General features: G+C 38.9%; 1 protein-coding gene across 2 annotated transcripts; it reads right to left on the minus strand.

Moving 5' to 3' along the window:
- Nucleotides 1-202: 202 nt before the first annotated feature.
- RAP2C (RAP2C, member of RAS oncogene family) lies at nt 203-15,107 on the minus strand. 2 transcript variants are annotated; one of them, XM_061408326.1, is made up of 4 exons: nt 15,010-15,107; nt 12,594-13,421; nt 9,800-10,118; nt 203-2,704 (listed from the first exon to the last, which is right to left on the minus strand). In XM_061408326.1, exons 2-3 carry the CDS (start codon nt 12,864-12,866, stop codon nt 9,840-9,842), a joined length of 552 nt encoding a protein of 183 aa, XP_061264310.1. In that variant the 5' UTR covers nt 12,867-13,421; nt 15,010-15,107; the 3' UTR covers nt 203-2,704; nt 9,800-9,839. The 2 variants fall into 2 exon arrangements, with proteins under 2 accessions (XP_061264310.1, XP_061264309.1); XM_061408325.1 differs by lacking the exon at nt 15,010-15,107 and adding an exon at nt 13,539-13,725.
- Between the last annotated feature and the right edge of the window lie 10,613 nt (nt 15,108-25,720).

The following is a 25,720-nucleotide window of genomic DNA, read 5'->3' on the forward strand; positions in this document are numbered from 1 at the left end:
CTCAGTTTTTTCCCACATATGCCAGAATGGTGACTAAGAACACAGGGGGACATTTAACTTGTTTAAATATGTACTGCAATACACATTATCATTTTGATAAAAAGTAATGACTTTTTATCAAAAGTTTAAAAAATGTTATGAAAAAGATTTACAAGTTAGCAAATAACAAGCAGTGATACATCAAATAATTCAAGAAACCAACTTCAGTAATACAGATGTCTATTTTATTAAAAAAGTTACAAATATGTGGACTGCAGGGTCGTCTTACAAAATGACAAGAATGAAATCTATTGGAAAAATTTTACTTTTACAAATATTTATAGGTCATTGTTCAATGTTTGTACTTGTTATTCGAGATTTTTTAACTTTCATTGATAAAGTTACAGTACATTAGATCCATGATAATAGGTTACATGATTTTATTTGCCGAGCCCTACTGCAGTGATTTGAACAACTCCTAAACAGATGCCATAGTAAAGACGAGACATATATTGCATTTAATTTATTATCCTAATAAGCAACTTGACATGCAATCTATTGAGGAAGCTAAAATAACTTTTGGTCCCTTTTCTTAAAATGTGCTGGAGAAATCACCTTTAAATCACTTTCCCCTGACTCCTGTGATCCTAAGTGAATTCAAGTTAAATTTGCTGCTGAGGTCAGTGACAGAGCAAGAGAGCGAGAGAACAAGAACTATCCATAGGAAAGAAACACTGCATTAAAAAAAAAAAAAATCCGTCTGCAGAAAATTTAAATCATCATGAATTATTTGATTCCTTTAGAATTTCACAAAAGCTAATAAAAATGAACCACAATCACTTAACCTACTTTGAACTGAGCTTTTGGTTTTAAGTTTGGTATTAAAGTGCAAACTTAAATTAGGTATTCATTTCAAGCAGTTTATAAATAACTAAGTTTCAATTGCCTCCACCCTTACAATCTCACCATAAAATTCAAAATCTAAGATCAAGAGTCCACTTTGAGGGAATTCGATCAGGAATCAAATGCAACACGATTTTAAAAAAGGAAAACAAACTTTAATTAATTTCTACACAATAATTAATGGTCATACTGACCAATAAATCACATGAATGTAGATATCACTTTATCTGAACATCACACACAATATAAATTTAAAATTGCCACACCCTTCCAAAAACCATCACTGCATATATTAGAGCTTTCCTTGACAAAGTTATTGAGCTATTATTATAGATCAAAAGTCTGGTTTTGGTTTCTTTGTTTTGTTTTATTTAGAAGCATGTTCAAATGACTAAAGCTGGGCTCCTAAAATCGAGAACTTTGGTGCAGTAGGTGAGCTGCAGTTACTAACTTCTGCGAATTAAAAGCACACAACTAAAACCAAGTAAAAACCCAACAACAAAATACTGTCAAACTTACAAAATTTTAAAATCATTGCTAGAAAAAGCGCTCATTGTCATGATGTTAGAACTGAATCACAAGATTACTCTCTATAAGTTTACTTTCTGTTTCTATACCTGTGTTATTGTTAAATGTTCAAGTATTCAGACAAAATGTGCTGATTAGGTAAACAACATGGAAGGCAATGGCTATTAGAAGCACATCTGCAAAAAGAATAAACAAAAACAAAGGAAAAAAACGCCCAGAGACTTGGCGCTATCTTCCCTCCTGTTACACAGATTTTTGTCTCTACTACAAACATGCTTCTTGAGAAATAACTAAAAAGCAATTGTGATAGTGCAAGAAAACTTTAACAAATATTGCTTTAAACTATTATTCAAAAAGACAAATATTAAGAACTACAAAGTGTATATGATTTTATTTGAATTTAATTTTACATGTGCAGAAGTCTACTAGATGTCACTTACAAGCCTGACAGGCAAAGCTGAGCTATCTCTGTTTAGGTATACAATTAATTTACCATGGATACAATATCCCTTTTCAAAGGCATTGCTAAGTAGGTCATAACTAAATTTAGAACTTCACAGAAAGGAAAATGTTACTGCTGCAATTTGATGCTGTAAATGAGATTAACACATGTGAAAACCTAATGGAATCAAATGCTTAACTCTTAAGCTAAATGCGCTACAGTCAATTTCAAATATCAACCATAAGTTTCAGAACATGTTAACACAAAAACACATCACAAACTGCACTTGAAGAAAAGGGATAGTCCATCCACACAGGTAAAATGTGATCTTTAGTTTCTTTTTACAACACTGCCACACGTAAACAAAGTCTGAAAGTATTAACCAATCACTTAAAGGAGAAAGATTTTACAAATAGAATGAAGCACTGGTGCGAGGTAATATACAGAAGTAACCATTTGTTTAAGGCTCAATTTTTTTCTCCATTATAACTTTCTTTTAAAAGGCATTGAGTAGGTAATACTGAGCTTGAGTATTTAATAAATACAAGTTGAGAAACTGATTAAAGAAATCAATTAAAATATTAAAAATTAATTCTTGCGTATTAGCCATCATTAAGAACTTAGAAAGCTACAAAAGGACTGATTGATAAAGAACAGATTTTAAACATATGGTAAACGTGCTAAGCAATCCTGTTTAAGGTCAATGGATCTTGAAGGCCAAAGACCTTATGCACTTAATCAGATGTATGGCAACATGCTGTAATAGAGACAGGTTTACCAAGGCTCAGTTCTGCAACCCAGGTTGTAAAGTTCTCCAAAGCAGCATCTGTGCAAATTTCCTCTGAGTTTTATCTGCAATTAAGATAAAAATATCATAAAAATGCAGAAATATAGATTACAGTTTAAAATGAGAACACTGACAACAGATCTCTATACACATGCAAGTGGTACCAAAATCGTAAAGTGGAATTTCACTGTGTTCCTCATAAATTTAAGTAAAAATAATCTTCTGCAGTTCAAGAGTCAGTAAATTATAGCAAGACTATAATGATGCATTGGATGAAATACATACTTCGTTGAATAAAGTATACAATATTTAAATTCTTACATGTTTAAAAGATGTTAATAGAATAAAAGTGGAGAATGTTACTTCTACTTTGATCTTTTCATATTTTTAATGGGAAATAGTATTAAATGTATAGTGATTATAAACTAACTTGATAATATGCAAAAGTTCAAAAAATTTTTGCATTAAAAGAAGTTGTTAATCAGGACATTGGTTATTTAAGCTTAGGAAAGTCAGTTTGCTCATCATGAAAATAAGGATAAAATTCTTTCCTGACAGGGTTGTGGTAATAAATATCACATAAGGCACTATGTGAAAGCACTTTGTGTGTCAATGTCAGGTAATTTTTCATTTCTCAACTATGTTTAAATTTCTAGAGGAACAGGATTATGTCTTTGATATCCAAATTAAAGACCTTTATATTTTTATTTTGAAATCCATTTGCATTTTTATACCTATTTGAACACAACAGTATTTCATTCTATATGTAATTCATTGTGAGGATTTTTCAGTAATTCAAACTGGACTTTCCTCAATTAATATGAATTAATAAGTTGACTATAAATTTTAATCCACACTTTTCAAAATAAGCAATTACAAAGAGTTGGGGATTTTCAAATACGAATATGTCTCAAATAGGGAAGACTTGGATGATTTAATAATTCAGGTATTCTCTGAAATAAAATTGAGGAAATAGTAATTATTTCTAGCCAAAATAAACACTAAGAATACAAATCAGCTTATTAACCATAATCTACATTAAATAAAAGGCGATATATGTGATATTTCTCACTCTCTAAAAACCTGGTTAACATTTGGTCTACCCACATTCCATAGGATGAGAATACTCCAGTGAAATCAAGAGACACAAATAAATCCCAGGTCAGATTCAACAATATTAATACAAGGCATACTATTAAAAGTATTAATACCTACTACTTTTCAAGAGAGTGTTACATTTTAATGCTCTGCAGTAATAAATCCTGAGGCAAAAGCATGCATTAAGAGAAAAACGACAGTCCTTCTAAGATTAGAAGTACACAGAACGCAAATGTTACTGCTCCATACTGTGAAAGCAAACTTTCCAGTGTACCAAAACTCTCATTCATTTAAAAAACATTCCAGAAGCTTTGAAGGCAGCTGGTCAAAGTCATACTTTTTAACTCTCAGGATATCACATCTAGACACACTGCAGAAGTATAACTTGCTGCTTGTGAGATAGAACACAAGTGATCCTTGTCCTCACTCTCAACTTTCCAGCCAGACATGCAACAAATCTGAACTGTGGAGGCTTCTGCTCAAATTCTTGCTTGACTGGTTTCACTTTTCCACTTTCTTCTAATTAGATTTTGTTATGAAAGAGAGAGAGGAAAGAAAAAAAAAAAAGAAATCCCAAACAGTCCAAACCTTTTGCTCAGGAAATTATGAAATAGGGTCTCCCAAGTGGGGTAAATCGGTACACGAGAATAGCAAACATAGAGCTGACAGAACAAAGATCATTATTTATGTCAGCATGAAGAAAAAGGGAGACTCCTGATTCAAGACCAACACATCATTTCACGTGGCAGCAGAATGCCTGGGATATTAACAAAGGCTCCTGAGAGGCTTAGCAGTTTATGAGTGTCTTTTTAGCTTAGCTGGATTTAGCATTTCTAAATACAGTGGTATTTACTACCATTCTTTTTAGCAAAAATAAATGTGTACTCATAATCAATTTTAATTTTTTCCAGTTTTATACATATGATATTCTGGGGACTTAACCAAAGGAGCTTTTTAAAAACTACATTTTGCTTCACATTTTTTACTTGGCATGTTCGTATCCCATTTAAATATTAGTTATATTAACAAAGCACTAGGCTAGAATTCTGTTGACAGTTAATATTTCTGTTAAATATCTTGTTTGTTTCTCCACTGTAACGAGTAACACTGATGAAGCTTCTTAGGGGGTGAAGTGAGAGAACTAGGGTCAAACACAGAGAGCAGAAGCTGAACCTATGGCATAGAATATGCAAATGAAAGGGGACCTGTGCTTCAAGGAGAACATGCACCCTGAAAATTTACAGTAAACCCAGGGTAGAAAGAAAAAACTATTTTTCTTACATCCTAGACCTAAAATCTCTAAGTTTAAATTAATATGATGAATTCAATTCTGAGATTTCAAATAATATGACCATGCCCACTGACAATAAGCAGCAATGTGAGCCCAATGATCTGATCCCAGGTGCTAACTTTGAATTAAACAGGTAGGGGACTGTTCCCTTCCACCCTAAATTGCTTTTTCTGAATCCTATATTCCTAAGACTGTGGCTAATCAAAGGAATTTGGGAGTATGTTTTTAGTAGGATAAATTTTTCCAACAGCTGACAGGATTTAAGTTTTTCTTGGTTATAGTTATCTTCTGGATTTTAGAATTCCACTGTGAAGTAATCCCACGAGGAGAATCTTTCCTGAAGTATGGCTAGAATACGTCCTCAGTGGCAATTCTCCAACTCCATGATGCAATTTTTGTTAATTCTACTGATGGTTCATTCTAAGATATAGAGGTAAAAGAGTAAAAGTGAATGGCTCAAATGCATTTCATTCTGCAATAAAAGCCTAATCTTGAGGTTAAAAGGAAACAAAGCAGGAACAGATATACAGTCATTCTAGTCACCAGACACCTCGACACCTAGAACAGGTCTAACTAGGCACCTATCCACTCTGAACAGTCCCAAACCATGAGCCCTGTAAATGTCAGTGAAGGTCTGGGAGAAGTAGAGGGCAGAAAGGACGAGGCAACTCTCTTCTCTCCTTTACCCCAGGTCCACTGCAGGTCTGTGTGTACCCTAGTACACACTCCCCCACGGCTGCCATGTTACAGGCTCCATTTTGGCTCATTATGTGAGTTGGATGACAAACAAGCATTTAGATAAGCATTTAGATAAGCTTAGGTATTTTCTCTACAGTGACATGCAAGATGTGGGGGTGCGGGGAGGAAGTATCTATCTGAAACTGTAACTTCAGCAACAGAATTCCACCCTGGTGTTTTACTAATATGATTAATACTTAACTTGGACATGAAAATGCCAGCATTTTAAGTATACAATGTGATTTAATTTTCATGATGTCCCCCTCACGTCTGCTAAATCCCCAGCATGTCATATCTAATTAAAAGGTGGAAAAAAGATTTGAAACAATTCTGATTCCACACACTTATTTTAAACAGCTGGAAATGCTAATTGATTTCACTGTGTTTAGAAATAGTAAGGCCAGCTAGACTAAAATGACATTCATAGATGGTTCAGCCTTTCAGGAGCCTTTGTTAACATCCTGGGCATTCTGCTGCCACGTGAAATGATGTGCTAGTCTTGAATCAAGAATCTCCCTTTTTCTTCTGGCTGACATATATAATGAACTGAGGCCGACATAAATAATGATCTTTGTTCTTTCAGTTTGATTCCTGGTGTTTGGTACTCTTATGCACCACTTACTCTCGTTGGGAGAACCTGTTCATAATACAGAGAAAAATACGATAAAATCCTGCAGGAGACCTTCTAACTGTAGTGAAGAACACCTTTTTATATTCCTGTTTTTTTTTAATAAAAAAAAAAAAACAAAACAGTAACTTCTGTCAATACTGGACTGAGATATAGGGATCCTTGAAAAAATAATCTTAAAAAAAAAACAAAAAACCCTATATGCCAGTATTTACCAAAAGCTCACATTTTAGGAGTAACTTTACTTCCCACTTTTCAGGGAATTAACAGAACATTTTTAGGATATTATTTTGCTTCTCTTTTGCATTCCTTCTGTTTTGAAACCGCCTCTACCCTTCCCCCATCTACTCAAATCCTACCCATTCTTCAAGGCCTAACTGAAATGCTACTGCTTCCCAGTTCCTCTAAATCAGTGCTTCTTAACCAGGGCAATTTTGCCCTCCAGGAGATACTTGGCGATGTCTGGAAATATTTCTGTTCACCACAACAGAGGGATGGAGGAAATACTCCTGGCATCTGATAGGTAGAGGCCAAGGATGCTACTAAACATTCTGCAATGCACAGAATGCAATGCTTCCTACAACAAAGAACCCTGAATGTTGAGCAACCTGCTCTAACTTTGGTCTCTCCATTCCCTAAACCCCCACAGCACTGTGATTTACTTCTGTTATAGTATTATAAGATGGTTAAGAAAACACTAATCATTCTCAACAACAGTATATCACAACAGCCAAATGTTAACTCTTTACATCAATAGAAAGGAGCTACGATATAGTTAACAAAATCAAGATAAGGCTGCAACACTGTATCACAGTAATGAAGTCCTTCAAAGCACTTGATGGCAGGCTCCTCAGGTCAGTAAGGAAAGCAGCACGTAAGGAATCTGGCACTGCTTCCAAACTTACACTGAGATTACTGCCAATGGGAGGGTGAAAGGTGGGGAAACCATCCTGGGAGACGTGCAGATAAACAGGTGTTGGGCAGGAGACTGGTGACTCCAATTGAAGGGTGATAAGAAATAAATGTGAGGTATTATCAGAAGTAATTCTTAGAGCATTAATAAACTTTCCCTTTCAATTAAAGAGAAAACTATTTACAACAATCACAGTCCTTCTGACTTATCTGAGTCTTACTATCTCTAATGTGGACAAGGTTCTCTTCTAAACATTAAGGACAAACATTTCTCAAATCACCTTTACTTGTCAAAGTTTACCTTCAATCTAGATCTGGGACTGATGGACCTCAGAGCTCTGTGACTCAAGCTACAGGACTCAGAATCCATCACCTACTTTTTAAAAATAAATAGTAAGCAAGAACAAACTTTATGGACCTCTGATTACAGATAACCTAACCACATCAGTTCAATCATATTTGATAGCAAAAAATTGCACTGCATATAGTGTTTTGTTCTAAAAGATCTTGGTCAGGGGACACCCTGTAACATTTTTAGAAATCCAGCTGATTAGATTTCAAGGCTCACACCTTTAATTGTGTATTCTGCTTATAAAAAACAAACAAAAACTACCCAGGCAACTTAATCCATTATTATAAAAGAAGCAATTATTGATACTATTATTTTCTGATTTTAGTACTTTAGTTAACAAATACAAACATAGTTTGCTTGAGATATTAAAAAGTCTATTTAATTATTCCTGTAGGTAATTAAACAGATTAAAAGTAATTTAGATCACAAAAGCTGCAAAATAAACTCAGAAATAACTCAGAATAAGAAAGCTTTAAACATAGCTTTATACATCATTCATTTGCCAACTTGACTAAGACAGTGGCCCTCCACATGTATGAAATCCATTTTATTGTTTCCTTCCAATAGCTGTCTGCAATAATTATGGGGGAAAAATTGGGAATGTTTTGCAGGAGCTGGTTAATTTTTTATAAAGATGATAAAACTAAAATGCATACAACATGTTATTTGCCTGGTTAAAAATGTCAGAGAAGTAGAGCATAATGGTAAAGATGCAACACCACACACAACTTGTTCGAACTTGAAGCTGGCTTGAGATTTAAGAAGAGACAATGTGGAAATAAGAACACTGGACTCAGTCACCTACATACTGCCTCAAAAAACTATATTGCAAGTATGATGTTATCAACAAAACATACACTGGGCTACAGTCTGCAGAGTGACACCATATGATAACAGATGGAGCTAGGTATAAGACAACAAATGTGTTTTCATCACATTCTGGTATGCTCAAAAGTTGATGAGTGAAAGCATTTTGAATAATAAAGCACCGTTGTCATCCTTCATTTTCAAAGATGACACTAGCTGACAGGAAATCTTGTCTGAAAAAATAAATTAGGGACCGTTAGTCTTTTCTCCAGGGAGCACATATAAAGCCAGACCTTTGATTAGGAATCATTTGTGTGATCTGAAATGGCTGTTGCCATTTGCAACACTGCCTCTTAGACTTGAGGTCAGTCTTGGCTCAAAACAATCAATTCCATTCCTGATATTGTCTGGCTAGTCTGGCATTTTCTGCAGTTTCTCAGTCATCCAGGATATTGGTTGTCTTATCTTATTATCTAGGTATTATTGCCTAAGTGAGACTATCTGCCTAATTACAATCTAGATGAAAAGATCGTGATATGAATAAAGTTATCTTATTTTAAATGATCGGTAAGTTTTATAGAACCTTACTTTTCAAAAACTGCATTCATTTAAAAAACACCTTTTTTAAGTTATTTAGCCCAATGAGAGGTTTGATGATTTTGCCATTGTTCTTATTAACTCCATTATTTATTAAGCTGAATATAAGTGTTTCCTGGGCTTGGAGTTGTGCATTCTAAACACACTGCAGATGATCTCACCGGTCTCTCATCTGGACCATGTTATTCATAATGAGTCAAGGTACGCTGTGGCATTGTAGTTTGTTATTATCAGAGGTCGCTTAAGTCTCTCCAGTGCAACATACATATGAACTTGATTAAATGATCGTTCTGCTAAATCTAGCACTTGGGTGATTAGTAAATTGATGATTTCAATTAAAGCAGCTCTCCAGCTCATGATAGAAAAGCACAGAAAACACAAAACTAATCATCTTCTCAAGTTATTACTGGATGTTCTCCCACGCACTTTGAATGCTAAATCACCCAAACAGGGAAAATTATCTTTTAACTCACCCCACCCCAAAGGAATGTTAGAGATCAGAGAGAGAACAGTAAACTCACTTTAAAAAACGAATCTTGGTACTGGGAGTACAGACAGTTTCTTACCTTCATTTTACTGATCTGTCTCTCTTTTAATTATCTATATTGAATGTTGATTATTTTGTGCTAATGGAAATGTTTTGTTTCAAAAATAAAGAAATTTAAGGTACCACATGTATTAATATTAAGCTTTTTGTTATACTTGATCAAAAACATAAGGTTCCATCAACAACTAACCTGCTCGGTATGGCCATGATTGAGGTTATCTTTTTATTTTTTACTGGACAACGCAAGTTGTACAACATTGATCTTGCTTCTCGGGTAGGGAAGAATAGTTCATTTGCCTGACGATCTCAGCAAAAAGTTCATCCACCATTGATTTACTTTTTGCCGATGTCTCCATGAAAGGACAGCCCCATTCTTGAGCCAGAGCTCTGCCTTCTGAAGACATAACCTCTCTTTCTGGTTCCAGATCCACTTTATTTCCTACTAGGATCAGTGGGACTTTTTCATATCTCTTCACTCTGACAATTTGATCTCTCATTGGCTTGATATCCTATGTAAACAATCACAAAGAGAAAGAAAAAAATTACGCTGTTTGCATAACCATAAAAGAAATATTGCAATATCCCAAGAAGTCATCCTTCAGTGAGTAGAGAAAGCTGAATCCACAATAAAACCACACACCCAAATGGAGAAAATGTCACTTTCTCCATTGAAGTAGGAATAGATATTTTCCACAGGCCCTCCTGCTGGATTTGTCAAGAATATAAAATGTAGGTTGAACAATAACTTTAGGCCTCATTTAGTCACTTCTTTCCCTCAGTCGACACTGATTTCAAAAGCAAATCCCCAAATATGATGAATCCAAAAGGGTGTTTGGCCATGTCCTTAAACATGCCAGCTTGTCATCACTCCTGGTAACACCTGTTACCCCCGCACAGGATTGCAGCATCTATGCATTCCTAGCCATTTAGCAAGAGCACTTGAGAGAAAGTGTTTTAGGTGGGAAGGAAAACACAGCCTTGCGCCTAGAAGACCAAACACACTTCAGTATTTCGTTTTAAATGTAATGGTATGCCTTGATCCTTAAAATACCCTTCAGTATTAGAAGTTACTGTACACTAGTGAGCAGCTCCTGGGAGGGACAATGCCGAGGAGGGGGACAGATTTGGGCCGGAAGAAGTCAAATTTTCCTTTGCCTATGTTCGGGTATATTATGTGAATTTTCTCCCTCGTATATATTACTTTTTCTAAGTAATTACAACTAATTACAAAAGATAAGAGCCTTAGCAATTCTCTAGGAGGGTCAATTTTCAAGGGGTAGTATCGATTTAAGACAATGTAATAATTGTATAGTTAGTGTAATTTACCAATACATTGCACTTCTTGAAATTTTTTGTAAATAGCTTGAAAAGTTTGACTTAAATATAACACATGTGCTTAATCTGAACAGTTACAGCACACAGAATTTACATGCAGGATGAAGGAAAAAGAAGGGACTGAAAATTTACAAAAACATACAGCTGATAGTTGCAACAATTTTGTTGGATCACGTATCAATTCAGTCTTCTCGGTTAAGCTTCTTTCTCCTGTGTCCTTATAGAAACAAGTTCAGCCGAGAATCCAAACTGATGGCATTTGGGTTTAAAAGAGTTTTAAGTCTCTACTGAAATAATGGAAGTTTTTCATTCCCTATGTATGTGTATAAAAGAAGTAGCTATAATGGATATCTTATGAAAAACCCTTCAAAAGACTGCCAACCTGAAGAGAGTCAGCTAATAGAATAACAAATGTCCCAAGGATCCTGTAGAAAGAAAACGTCTGTCAAATAGCACCTTTAGCACATTGGTACTTTCTGGACAAAAATGCTTTTGTAACAGTTGTGCTTTGGAATTTAAGTCTGCATAAAATGAACTTTAGTCTGGTCACAGCAACTTTGATTAATGTACCCATTACTTATCTTTAAAAGAAAAAAAGAAACCCTGAAGTTGCTACATCAGGTCACTGGGAAAGTTCATTTTAAGATAAAATACTAAGAAAAGTGAAATTAGCACAATGGCTTGGCTAAAGCACTTAATGTCTCTTAAGTAAGCAACATTAAGTGCATACATTTAAATGCAGGAAAAAAAAATATCCATTTCCTAAATCAATGAAAGTCAATATAATGGGTCAATATGAGGTTATTTATTTTCAAGGAATAAATAGCAACATTTATTGCATCTCTTAAAATAATGTTAAACCTCCAGTCTGTCTCCCAGTGAAGGACACGACAGATCTTTCCAGAGAAACTGGACCACCACCTAGCCGGGGGTTAAAAATCTGCACTTGTTCCGTGTTCCCAGATCCACATATTTTCTATATAGTCAATGTTATCAGAATCAATTTGGCTGAACTGAAAAAAAAAAAGAGAGAGAGAGAGTCATTCTAGATTTTTGTTTGTTATTAATTTTAGATACTAGTCTTTTCAATTACTAACTTCCCTTCACACGCTCCAAGTAAGTAGAGTACCTAGAAGGCAGGTCTTGAGTTCATCATCTTGTAGCCCTAAGATTTAGAAATCTGGTTGAGAGACTCGGGTGAGAACAAAAAGGGGGAGGGCGAAGCAGACGCAGAGGAATTTATCTGTGGAACAGATAATCGTTTCCAAATAATTTTCCCTACAAAGTGCTCTATTTGCCCGAGATTATCTTTTAAATGTTGTTTGCCTGAGTACCTTAACGAAGGCTTGTGGACTTGAACAAGCAACTTCAGAAGGCTATAGTCCAGGCTAAACATACACAAGCTGACATTTCTTTTTTCACTTCTCTTTCACTTAAAAATAACTTTAAAACATTTGTTGACGGTTGCGACTTTAGTCTTCTCTACAGTAACAACTGGATACTTTTCCGTGCCAGGAGTAACCTCAAAAATGCGCCATGTCCAACTTTCAAAAGCAAAACAGTCATTTACGCACGGTGCAAGCAAACCAGAAGTAAATGTAGGATTACCACACCCCCTTCTTACAAATCTTAAGACTTGGTTTGGTTACCTGAAAAGACTGTTGATTAACCAGACTGTAAACCAGGATGAAACCTTGGCCGTTTTTGATGTAGAGATCTCTCATGGAAGCAAACTGCTCAGTTCCTGCGGTGTCCAGAATTTCCAGCACGGAGGGGGAAGAGTCCACTTCGATCTCTTTGCGGTAGAAATCTTCAATGGTGGGGTCATATTTCTCAATGAAAGTCCCAGTGACAAACTGCACAGTCAGGGCGGATTTGCCAACCCCTCCGCTCCCTAACACCACTACCTTGTATTCCCTCATTGAGTCTCACCTTCACCAACTCCTACCAAAGGGAGGGAAAAATAACACCCCGCTCGCTGCGGCGCGGCTCGGAGAGGCGGAAGGTGGGCGGAAATCTGCGAACCCGGGAGGAGAGTGCAGAGGAGCCGAGGGCCCGACGGGGGAAGAAGAGGAAGTTAAAGGAGGGGGAGGGGAAAGAGCGAAGTGTCGGGGTGGGTGGGGATGGGATGGTAATGCCCTTCCTATAGGAACTGAAGCCCAGGCAGGGGGCGTGGGGAAAGGGCGAGCCCTGAGCAGCCCGGAGGAGGGCGGGGGGAGGCGAGACGCGCCCCGCGAAGGGAGGTGGGGGGGGGGGTGACGCCGCAGGACCGACGGGGACCCCCGCGGGAAGACAGGCGTCCAAGGAGCCCGCGGCCGGGGGCTGCCCCGCACCCCTCCTTCGCCCTTCACACAAAGGGGCCCAGGGACCCCGCTTCCTGCTCGCGCCGCCTAGCCGGCCCGGGCCTGTGGGCTCCGCTCCAGTCGCTGTCGCCCGGGCGGGTCTCTGGGCCGCGGCTCCCGCGGGTGTCGTCTGGCCTGTGAAGCGGGGGAGAAGGCGCGCGTTACCAGCCTGACCCCCGCCCCAGCCGGGCAGCCCGGCCGGCCGCCTCCCGCGGCTCCCACCCGGACCCGGCCGCCACCGCCGCCTCTTACCCTGCCGTCCGCACCCGCCCGGCCGCCCGGGAAACTCTGTCACGCCAAGGCCATGGCGAGAGGCCGGTTCCTCGGTCTCACCGCCTCCCCTGCGCTACCGCTCGCAGAGGGGAAAGGGGCGGGGGCCGTCCAGCGGCGACGGCCGCTGGGACTCCAAGCGAACCCACCTCTTTTTTTTCCTCACCCCCCCCCCCCCCCCCCCCAGCACACACCCGGAAGGGTTTCCCTGACACACTGGTTGAGGTGCCCCAGTTCCCCGAGACTGGACAGGATCACTTCCGGTGGGGAAAGTCCCACCTCTCTGGGGCGAGCCGGGTGGCGCTGGGGCCGCGCCCTGCTGGGCGAGACGGCGGGGACGGTTTCGGGTCGGGGCTACGGCCTTGGCAAAGGGCCTCTCTTGGGACCTCCGGAGTCTCCTTTTTCCGCTCGGTCGCCCGCAGCTGCTGTTTCTGCTGCTGATGCTGCGGACAGTCCCACCCCGACCTCGCGGAAGCCCCTCCGCTTCTCAGCGGACCCCAGCCCGGCCTGAAGAGTCGATTGGCTTGGGGCGGATCTGACGACCCGGAGCACAAGCCAAACATCCCCGGACTAGAAGCGGCAGGGAAAATAAAACAGCCAAGAAAGTGGATTCTCTTTGCTGATCTTCCTTCCACTTGGTATTTTTCGAAGGAACGCGTGCAAAGTAGCCTTCGACTTCACTAATGGTTCTGATTTCCTCTGTGGTGTGTTTTCTTTAGCCGTGCTGACAAATAATTGAACACACACACAGACACACACACACACACACACACACACACACACAGGGTACTTTATCACCTGGCAAATCTGCCTTGTCTCCACCAGCAAATGCCAGAGTCGCTCCTTTCTTTTTTATCACCAGGCTCAAAAAAACAACAGGATTAGAAGTAGACTTTATTAAGGTACTCTAACTCAGTTTTGCCTCTTTTTTGATTCCAACCGCTACGCAGCAGGGAAGCGTGGATTGGCAATTGTTTAGGCCAGCAGACTAACTCTTTTCATTATCTTGTAAGGCACAGCAATTTGCATGACTGGCTCTCCCAAGTTAAAGTTTGTTTTAATGACCATCCTTCATAATCTTTGAAATTCAAATCAAAGGACTCTAAGGTTAAACACACTAAGTTTCTATTTTTAGATAAAATTATTACTTCTTACATATCTTTCCCTCTGCTTTCTATTTGTAAACTTTGTGTCACATCCACAGAGCCCCGGGTTCAGAAGCCTAGATTATATTTTAGGCACGTCACTCCTTTTTTGACTCGGGCATGCACCCAGAAACCTGAAAGAGTAAGTAGCCAGTGGAGTTAAAAATGACCTCAAACCCCCCTTGCAAGCCCTAATGGCCCAACTGTATAAAAAGAGATTACCAAGCCCCAATTGTTAGATATTAGAAAACAAGCAAATTAGTGTGAAGTCCTGATATGTCTCTCCAGTACTCCCCAATGTCACTTACAGTATCCAAAGGACAGTTCAGTTCAGTTTCTTCTCAGCCTAGGGCTGGTGTAATCTGTCCCGCGAAGTCTCCAGCTCTGGCTCCAGCTGGCCCGAGTCCCGCCTGATATCTGAGGCACTGCCCTCTGCTGGAAGAGGTTTGGTCTGTGAATTATGAGTTTCCTCATAAATCACTGCTGTTTTCACACGTGCTGTTGCCTGATTTGGAGCTCTGCTGCCCATCCTTGTCTGTTTCCAGACAGTCTGGGGGTGGGGGGACCCAGAGCCCTTCCCCAGCCCTGCTTGTAACAGGGAAAATCCTCTTCTGATCTCACAATCAGTGCTGAGCAATTGCCTCAAGTCTCTGCTGTTACTAAACTGTCAGAACAGGGTGGCCCTCTTGCTAAGGTGGCTTCACCTGTTGACAACTCTAATATCTCTGAACTTGTTGGCTACAGTATTGTAGAGAATTGTTCCTCTACTCAAGGAAACATACTCCTCCCTTCGGTGCAGAGTCTGTTTGGGTCACTCTCATCGACACTGTCATTGTCACTGTCAACTACAGAGTTGACAAATGTCACACAGCCTGAAGATCCTTCTAAACTTTCTTAGGAAGGTTATTCATTACAGTGTTTAGGAAAGTAAACAATTGGAAGTAACTTACACATCCTTCAATAGATAATTTAAAAAATAATGTGTATATACACAAAAAATAGGATACTGTGCAGCTATTAAAAAGAGAAAAGTATATTTGTAAATGCTGATATGAAAAGATGGCCAAGATATATTGTAAGGATGAAAAAAAAGCAAGATACTAAACAAATACATGTGTGCTCAGTCGCTTCTGTTGTGTCTGACTCTTTTCGACCCTATGGACTTGTAGCCCACCAGGCTCCTCTGTCCATGGGATTCTATAGGCTAGAATACTGGAGTGGGTTGTCATGCCCTCCTCCAGGGGATCTTCCCAACCCAGGGACTGAACCTGCGTTTCCTTTGCTTTCTGCATTGCAGGCAGATTCTTTACCACTGAGCCACCAGGGACAAATAGGTAGTTGCCCCCATTTGTGTAAAATATGTGGGAGTGGTGCAACATATAGTTATATAGCCATTAAAACCTGAAAGTCATTCATTATTAGTGAAGGATATTGTGAAAGGATTTTCATTTCCGTGTGTCATTTTAATTTTAAAACAGTAATCAGGTATTCTTGGCGGGGGGAAGGAATAAATATAATTTCATAATATTTTAAAGGAGAAAAAAATTTGTTGATCATCCGTTCCTCAAAACTAAACCAAACCCAATATCCTAACTGTCTAGGGGTCAGTGGACAGGCCCGGCCCATTTAAACTTCCTCCTCCTGCTCCTCCTGTCCTCTCCAAACATCTCTATACTTAGAAAAGTATTTTCACATATATTATCTCATTAGACTCCAGTTGTTCACCAGTTTACTTTTATTAGGCAATGAGAATATAAAGACTAGTGACAAGAGTACAGCTTGGCAGTTGAGAGCCAAGGGCTCCAAATTGAGGGGGCCAAGCAATTAAAATAGCAGTTCCCCCACTTCCTAGCTGTGGGACCTCAAGCAAGTGATTTCACCTGAGCCTCAAATGACTTACCTACAAAATGGAGCTAATCATTAAGTGTGAGACTATAATGAATTATTATATGCAAAATGCTTAGCACAGTCCCTTGCTCATTATGAAACTTCAATAAATGCTAGCTATTAGGTTTTTTTTTTCAAGATTTAATAAAATGTTTTTCTTAAAAAAAAAAAAAAGTGAACATGGAGAAGAAAACAAAACTTACAAGTCCAAGTATCTCCAAATGGGACAAAAATAGTAATTCAGTTACTTTTTCCAAAAGCATTTATTGTTAAAGGCCTTTTGTGTTTCCTTTTGGGGCAAAATGTTTATATGCGAGTATAGCTATCAATCCATCTTCTATGTGTGTTCTTAAAGTAATCTTACTACACACACCATTCTGCACCTTGCTTTTTCCACTTACCATATCTTGGTGATTTTTCCATTTCAGAACATATGGACCCACTTCAGTTTTTTTAAATGGCTGAACCATAAATTAGTCAACCAGTTTCCTATTAAACAATGCTGGTTGCTTCTAGTTCTTTGCACTGAACATCTTGCATGTGTTCTTGCCAGTTTAATGTTTAGGGTGAATTTCCAGTAGCTCAGTAATGGAAACAAAGTGTACTTGCATTAAAATTCTTCTCATAAATATTACCAAATTGTCCTTCAAAGAGATCACAAGTAATTCACATTTCCTGTGAATGCAGTGTGACCAACACAGAAACATATCTGTTTCTTTATAACCTTGCCCTAGGCATTATTAATTGTAGTATTTTATAACTATTGTTACTTGCTTTAGGGTATTTTCCAGACTAACAAATACAGGCTAGTGTTACAGAAGGAATTTGGGTGTCAAAGTCAGACAGTCCTAACATTGCCCTTTGCCAGCTAGATCTCGATTCCCTTATTTGTAAAGCTGGGCATAATAGCAGTATCTAACTCATAGGGCTCCTCTGAAGAATAAATGAGTCAATCCATTAAAAGCTCTTAGCCTTCCAAACACTAACTGCTCAATAAATGTAACTGCGCAAATAATAACTTTCCACTCCCAAGGCTCAAAGTCGGGAGGAGGGGTCACTTCTCCCAAGAGTGTGCCCCTGAGATTTAGAACTTTTGCTTTAATTCTGTATGAATCTCTACTCCAAAGTAACTATTGCTGGGGGAATCATTTTTAAGAACATAGCCGATTTTTACCACAGCCAAGAAATCTTAGAGTATAAACTGTGTGCAGTGTATGTAAGTTACAGGTACATAATCTCATTTTTATGCAATTAGCTTGGCACAGGTTTAAAGTGTTAAACAGTTTGCTTCAGGCACTAGTTGTTCATTTCTCTTATTCCTCACTTTTAGTTTATACTTCCTTCCATGGTGATTGCTGGAGTCATTAACTCTTCTCGTTAATTGAACCCTCTCACTTTCCAGGTCCTGGGTGGTGGGGGTAGGGGGAAAGACCAAGCCATGTTCTATCCACCTTGCAGGCTCTTCTCTTTTGCTTGAAGTTGCCTTTGAGTTAAACTGCAGAAGGCGGAGTCGGTAGTGTCTTTGGTCTTTGCCTACAGAAATCTTCAGCAGAGAATTGCCTCTTCTTATTTCAGTGTTTTCGGGAGGCCTCTTGCTATCAGATTGTCCTGGGTTCTTTCCAGCCTCAAAGATTCCAATCTTCTTTTTAAAATCTTGCCTCCAGCTACACCACCTGTTAGTTCTGCATGTCAGTCCCCGCCGGGTACACACAGAATCCATTTTATACCTTTGTTATCTTTTCCTCGTTATTAAAAAATGCTTTGGTAAAACATTTTGAAAAAAAAATTTAAAGGCCATTCCACTAGCCAAAGAAAAAAATCACCATTATATTTTAATGCCATTCATATATTTTTTTCCTCTGAGAATGAAATAATACTTTTTAAACTAAGAATGGGGTCATATAATTTGGCAAGCTTCTGCTTTTACTTACTAAATCTTCATGTCTGTGTAAAGTATTAAAAATGCTCATGTACTCCTCATAGCCTGAGTATGTCTTTTCCCTCGTACCTTTAGCTTTCCAATTGGTATTTAACCTTGCCCACCTGGAATCCTTCATCCACCCAATGGGATTTCACCGGAAGGACTGCTCACCACATAGGCCGATACCACAGTCCAGTCACGCAAACAACACTCCTCTGGAGACACAAAACTCTTGTTTTCCAGATGTGACAGCTCAGAGAGCTAGTTCCTTGGAACTCAGAGGCCTACTAAATAGGTATGTACCTAAAACAGATCCGATCTCCTTAATCATTTTCCCTCTCCATTTCTTTTTTAACTTCAAAGGTAGAAGTAAGGAAAAAAGCCTTTTCTAATTAATTAAGTACCAAATAAATGTAAGGAATTAGTTTTAATAATAACCAGGATCTTTTTATTGTTTATATCTGCATGTTTATTGAAATTTTTAATCTGGTGTTTAACCATACTCTTCATTTCCATGCATCTGAATCACCTGGAGTTGTTGTTACATTACAGATGGCTGGATCTCAGCCCCAGAGTTTCCAACTCCAGGGCAGGGCCAATAATTTGCATGTCTAGATTCCCGGATGACGCGGCTGCTGCTGGTCCTAGGAGCACACTTTAAGCGCACTGTTCTAAAAAGTGGTAGGACTTTGTAGTTAGACCTTCCCTGATCAAAATTCATTAATCTAGTCACTCAACACACATTACTTGAATTCCTACTCTATGCCAAGCCCTTTGCTGCTGCTAAGTCTCTTCAGTCGTGTCCGACTCTGTGCGACCCTATAGACGGCAGCCCACCAGGCTCCCCTGTCCCTGGGATTATCCAGGAAAGAACACTGGAGTGGGTTGCCATTTCCTTCTCCAGTACGTGAAAGTGAAAAGTGAAAGTGAAGTCGCTCAGTTGTGTCCAACTCTTCTCGACCTTGTGGACTGCAGCCCACCAGGCTCCTCCATCCATGGGATTTTCCAGGCAAGAGTACTGGAGTGGGGTGCCATTGCCTTCTCCGAAGCCCTTTGATAGATAGTGGGAGAAAAAAGATGGATAAGACAGAGTCCCCTAAAGAGTTCATGGCCATTTGAGGAACACAGACAATGAAGTCAATATTTATATTAAAGTGTGGTGAGAGCCATGATAGAGACATGGCCAGGATGCTCTGAAAGACTTCTGTAGGGCATCAGGGGGAGGATGTGGGGAGTCAGTGATTTGCCTGTAGGCATCGAGGCCAGACAGGGTAGTAGGGGCCATACCCAGATAAAGAGAAGCCTTATGTAGTAAGCTGAGGTCTGACTTTTGCTCTGGAGGCTGTAGGAAGTCATGGAAGGTGGTTTTTCGAAGGTGGAGCAGTACTGCACTGAGCAAAAGCAGAGGATTCAGAATCCAGGCCTAAGTTCTAATATTGGCTGTGCTACTTGTATGACCTGGGGCGAGTTACTTAACCTTCGTTGGCTTTCCCTTTCCTCATGTGTAAAGGGGAAAATAGCATTTACTTTATTTAGGTGTTGTGACGATTAAGTAAGAAAAAGTTACCTAAATGCCTGGCATGTGTTTAATGAATGGTGATTATGATCAGGTTTGAACTTTAGAAAGCTAAAGACATGAAAGACATACCTCTCAGATAATTATTCATTTCTTTATTTGAAACTACCAGGCTAGTTCAAATATCAACTAAGTATTATTCATATTTATACATATTATATATTTTTAATTTAATATGTGTAAAATAAAAGACTTCTCAGCCATAAAAAATGAAGGAAGTACTGACATTTGTGGCAACATGTATAAACCTAGAGGGCATTATGCTAGGTGAAAAAGAAGTCAAACAGAGAAAGACAAATATGGTACGACCTCACCCATATGTAGAATCAAAAAAACAAAAACCTCACCGAAACAGAGAGTAAATTGGCGATTGCCAGGGGAAGTGTATGGGGGAAATGGGTGAAGGTGGTCAGTGTTCAAACTTTCAGTTATAAGATGAATACTTTCTAGAGTTGGAATGCACAGCCTTGCAACTATAGTTAACAATACTGTATTGTGTACTTGAAAGTTGCTAAGAGTAAATCTTAGATGTTCTCACCACACAGACAAACAAGGTAACTAAGTGAGGTGCAGATGCATTAACTAACCTTATTGTGGTCACCATTTTACAGTATATACATATATGGAATTGTCTCATTGCACACGTGACCTTTACACAGTGTTCTGTGCTAATTGTATCTCAATAAAGCTGGGGATAAAAAGAAGTCATTTCCCCCTCCCTCATTTACTAGTTCATTCTTTTTTGCAAATGGTAGTTTACAGTAGTTCCATGCAGGCTAAATTTCACCTGTTGAGTATAAACCCTTAATGTGAACTTGAGGATTCTTCAATTGATGAAAGTATGGTTATGAAAACATTGTGGATTTCGGTCCCATCTGACTCAACTTCCGAAGGGAATTTATCCTATATGTTCACAACTTACAGAAAGGGAAATTCAGACTTACTTGGGCCTTCATGTGCTTTCAGGAACTTCCCCAGCAGGTAACCAAAATTGAGACTAGAAAGAAATTGCCTAAACATTGAATTCTTAGTCATTTAAAAGAACTGGTGCCTGAATGCTTTAAAAGGCTGGTACTGTATAAATCCTGTTAATTTTTTTAGAAAAAAATTGGAGCAGCTAGTTGAATATGCAGAGTTCCAGCACTAGGTGTCAGCAATAGATTAAATTAGAAACTCCCACTTTTTTTCTTTTATTTTCAAAGTTTTTATAACAATAAAAATAAAGTACATTTCCTGGATTTTAGAAAAGAAGACACAACACACTTCCTTGCCGCTGTGACATCAGTGGAAAAGATGCCCCTGAGAGAATAACCATGGCTCCAGAAACTGTAAGTCTTAGTTTGATCTTCAAATTTGAATGGCGTGGAACTCAATTTTATGTCAACTGGAAAGCTTCGGGATTAAAGTGTTGAGGTAAGGGTGAGCCAGTTCCTAAATGTCTAAATAATGAATTACTTCACACACAGAAATCTAATTTTCAAGCTGACCACAGCCCTGGTGCCATTAACTCATTGAATGCTCTTCCCATGTGGACAAGATGAACAAAATTAACATAAAGTTTCACTTTGAGCCCTGGGAGTTTGTCCCATGCTGTGTCTGGTCTGGTATGTAGAGAGATTTGAGAAACATTTGTGTGATAGTTCTTTCCTAAACTTTGTAATAACCTAAATAATAGTGTGTGTATCTCTAATCCTCCTACACTTCACCAGTGTCATGAAGCAAGTGTGTTTGAAGCAAGTCTGACTACATCTTTCTGTTGATTTCAGCAATTCCCTATCAAGATAGACTGCAAATACGTATGCGTAGAATATAAGGTCGTCTATAATCTTGTCCCTGCTTACCTTCTGCATCTATTGAGATGATCATATAATCATGTTCTTCAATTTGTTGGTATGGTGCATCACACTGATTGATTTACAGACATTGAAAAATCCTTTCATCCCTGGGATAAATTCCACTTGATCATGAATGTATGATCCTTTTAATGTATTGTTGGATTCAGTTTGCTAGTATTTTGTTGATGATTTTTGCATCTATGCTCATCTGTGATATTGGCCTGTAATTTTCTTTTATTATGCTGTCTTTGGTTTTGTTATCAGGGTGATGGTGGCCTCACAGAGTGAGTTCAAATGCATTCCTTCCTCTGCAACTTCTTAGAATAATTTCAGAAGGATAGACATTAACTCTTCTCTAAATGTTTGGCAGAATTCGCCTGTGAAGCCATCTGGTCCTGGACCTTTGTTGGGAGTCTTTAAGTCACTGATTTAATTTCACTACTGGTAATTGGTCTGTGCATATTTTCTATTTCTTCCTGGTTCAGTCTTGGGAGATTGTACCTTTCTAATAATTTGTCCATTTCTTCTAGGTTGTCCATTTTCTTGATGTATAGTTGCTCTTCCCTGCTTGCCTTCTAAGTACATCCCTCCCCTTCACATCCTTTATGTTTTATGTTTTAGTACAACTAAGCTCATCATGGTTTTGGTTTTAGTAAATTTTCACCCAGTCTCAAGGGCCCAAATACCACCTGTTATTCTGCAGAATCCCAAATTTCCACATGCAGTCCAGACTACTCCCTTCAGCTCTAGATTCACTGTTACTGTATAGTTATACTTGTCTCTATTCAGACATCTCAGATTTAACATATCCAACACTGAACTTTGACAACCACCTCTCCTCAAAAAACAAACAAAAAAAAAAAAAAAAAGAAGGAGAAGAAGAAAAACCCATGCTCCTCAGTGATCTTCAGAATCTTAGTAAATGGCAATTTCAGCTTCCAGCTATTCAGGTCAAATCCTTGCAGTGGTCCTTGAGTCTTTTGTTTCTCTCCTGCCATATCCAATCCACGTGGAGATGCTAAAGGTATTAACTTCATAATATATCCAAAATTTGCCTACTTCTGTTACCAAATCAAACTTGAGTCCACTCATCCATATGCAATAAAACCAACTTACTGACACTGGGTTAGAAGATGGGTTAGGTAGAGAATTAAGAAAAATAAGAGACTTCAAGACTTTTACCTGAAGGTGGAGAATCTAATTCAGAGTCACTACCAGGGATAGTCTCAGAATTTACAGTCTCCAAAGACTCTGTTTTTGCTAATCCACAGCATACTTCCCATATTATGGGCTTCCCTGGTGGCTCACGTGGTAAAGAATCTGCCTGCAATGCAGGAGACCGGGGTTCGATCCCTGGGTTGGGAAGATCCCCTGGAGGAGGGCATGGCAACACACTCCAGTATTTTTGCCTGGAGAATCCCCATGGACAGAGGAGCCTGGCAGGCCACAGTCCATGGGGTCACAGAGTCAGACGTGACTGAGCCACTGAGCATGTGGCAGCTCATAGCATGTTTCCATGAGTTAAAAGACAAGATATTGAAGGTTTGTGGCAGTAGATAGTTGTGTTATTTAGAAATGCTATCTTTACGATTTGAAAAGTGACCCCAAACAACTAGCAAATTTGTACGTCAGGCTCCTCTGTCCATGGAATTTTCCAGGCAAGAATACTGGAGCTAGTTGCCATTTCCTTCCCCAGGGGATCTTCCCAACCCAGAGACAGAACCCACATCGGCAGGCAAGTTCTTTACCACTGGCACCACTGGGGACGCCCTGGTATGTTATTAAATATTAATTATCATGTGACATCCCTTATGTTCAGAATCTAAAAAGAAATGATACAAATGAACTTATTTATAAAGCAGAAACAGACTCACAGACTTAGAGAACAAATTTATGGTTGCCAGGGGGAAAGAATGGCAGGGGGGAAAGGGTAGTTAGGGAGCTTACACGATTGACATGTATACATTGCTATATTTAAAAATGGATAACAACAGGGTCCTAGTGTATAGCACAGGGAACTCCACTCAATGTTATGTGGAAGCCTGGAGTTTGGGGAGGGATGGATACATGTATATGTACGGCTGAGTTCCTTTGCTGTCCACCTGAAACTATTACAACACTGTTAACCAGCTATACACCAATATAAAATAAAAAGTTAAAAATACTACACAGAGAAAAAATAACACAAGTAAAAATCTTTGGTTCTTCTGGCTGGACTTTTGCCTAATGTAGTCATAATATAATCACATCACATAATCACATCATTTAAACCAACATTTTGATTGAACACAACTTCGTATTTTGGGTGTTACTGGCAATTGGACAATGTTTACTTACTACTCCATATGGGCTGAAGGTAAACAAGCTGAATTATTTGTTTATTTTTATATCTGCTTATATTGATCCAAACCAATATGTCATTAATATCTGCTAATGCTATTATTTGAGTGGAGTAAAATTGGACATGTATTATTATGAATAATGGGGATTTTTGTGAAGTATTTGAGACTGACTGCTAGGTATTATAAAGGAGATTCTGCTGATCTTTGCCTGTACATCAAGAAAAGCCCATATGCAGTATCATGTTAGGAAATGAGTGGCTGGGGCTTGAACTGGGACCATTATACCAAAGTGTAATGCATTTCCAGCAGTAAATCAGAAGTCAGAGGAGTTACAGTGAATCTGAAGCCAGAGGAGTTACAGAAATAAGGCTGCCAACCCATGTTGGATATACAAAGTTCACTCAAATAATAAGCAACTAGGAGATCTTATCAACCACTGAAATGTGGCATACTGGCTATAACAGGGCACAGAGAAGCATGAAGGTCTGGGCTTGAAAGCCTGCTTCTAAAACAGCACTCTAACTTCTTACACAACAGAAGCATCCCTTCTTCTCTCTGAGTTTCAATCTCCTAAGGCTCTTTCTAGCTCTGTTGCCTATGAATCTATGATTCTACTCAGTATGAGGCACTGTGCTAGGTGCTTCAGGGGAGCCTAAGTTGTACAAGACACTGTCCATGTTCTTAAAAATCAAAATAAGGATTTGAATGGTTCTATGCATATTTAGCAAATCTGCTACAGGTACTCAAGAAGGCTTCAAGTACTGAGGCAGAGATGGAGTTTATATGACAATGACACAATTCCAACAGCATAACAAAGCTCCGATGTTTGTCTTAGCTTCAGTTTTGTTTATTCTGCTCCAAATATCTATTTATACATGGCTAATATGAAGTGATAACATTGATTTAAAAACAAACATGCCAGAACTGAAGCATGTGTTCGGTCTCTTTGAAATAATATCCTTGAAAGAGTATTCAGATACTTGATAAGTCCCTTCATAGCCTGTGGCACATGTTCAAATTTACTCGGTTGGAATAGATCTTGGTCACTGGAGAATAGACAAGGTGTTTGGGAATAGCCGTGTGTCACTTAGAGTGAAGTCAAATGAATAAGACGAGTGATAGATAGGCCATACATTTTGAGTTGAAAATGAAGTGTGACAATTAACAAATGAGATTGGTTTTCTTGACGGCCATGTAATTGACTCTGAAAGCAGTTCTTATTCCTAGAGATGTTTTGAGCATCACGAGAAAAAGTAGATATTCTCCCGAGGGAAACAGTTTGAAATGCAACAGTACTCCTCTGGCATGCTTGTGATTTCAGGGTTTGTTTCATTACAAACACCAGCTACATTATAAACAGTTATATATTATACCTGACTGATCCTTGCTGTTACAGTTTTGGGACAAATAGCATCTTTCATCTGAAGGAAGATCTCTTAAAGTAACACGTTCTGAACC

This window comes from Bos javanicus, chromosome X, assembly GCF_032452875.1.
Source record: "Bos javanicus breed banteng chromosome X, ARS-OSU_banteng_1.0, whole genome shotgun sequence".
NCBI lineage: Eukaryota > Metazoa > Chordata > Mammalia > Artiodactyla > Bovidae > Bos > Bos javanicus.

Excerpts from the sequence above, each read along its gene's own strand:
- RAP2C (XM_061408326.1), bottom strand. The coding sequence starts at position 12,866 with ATGAGGGAATACAAGGTAGTGGTGTTAGGGAGCGGAGGGGTTGGCAAA. Across the intron at positions 10,119-12,593 it reads TTAATCAACAGTCTTTTCAG|GATATCAAGCCAATGAGAGA; the intron begins GTAACCAAACCA and ends TTGTTTACATAG.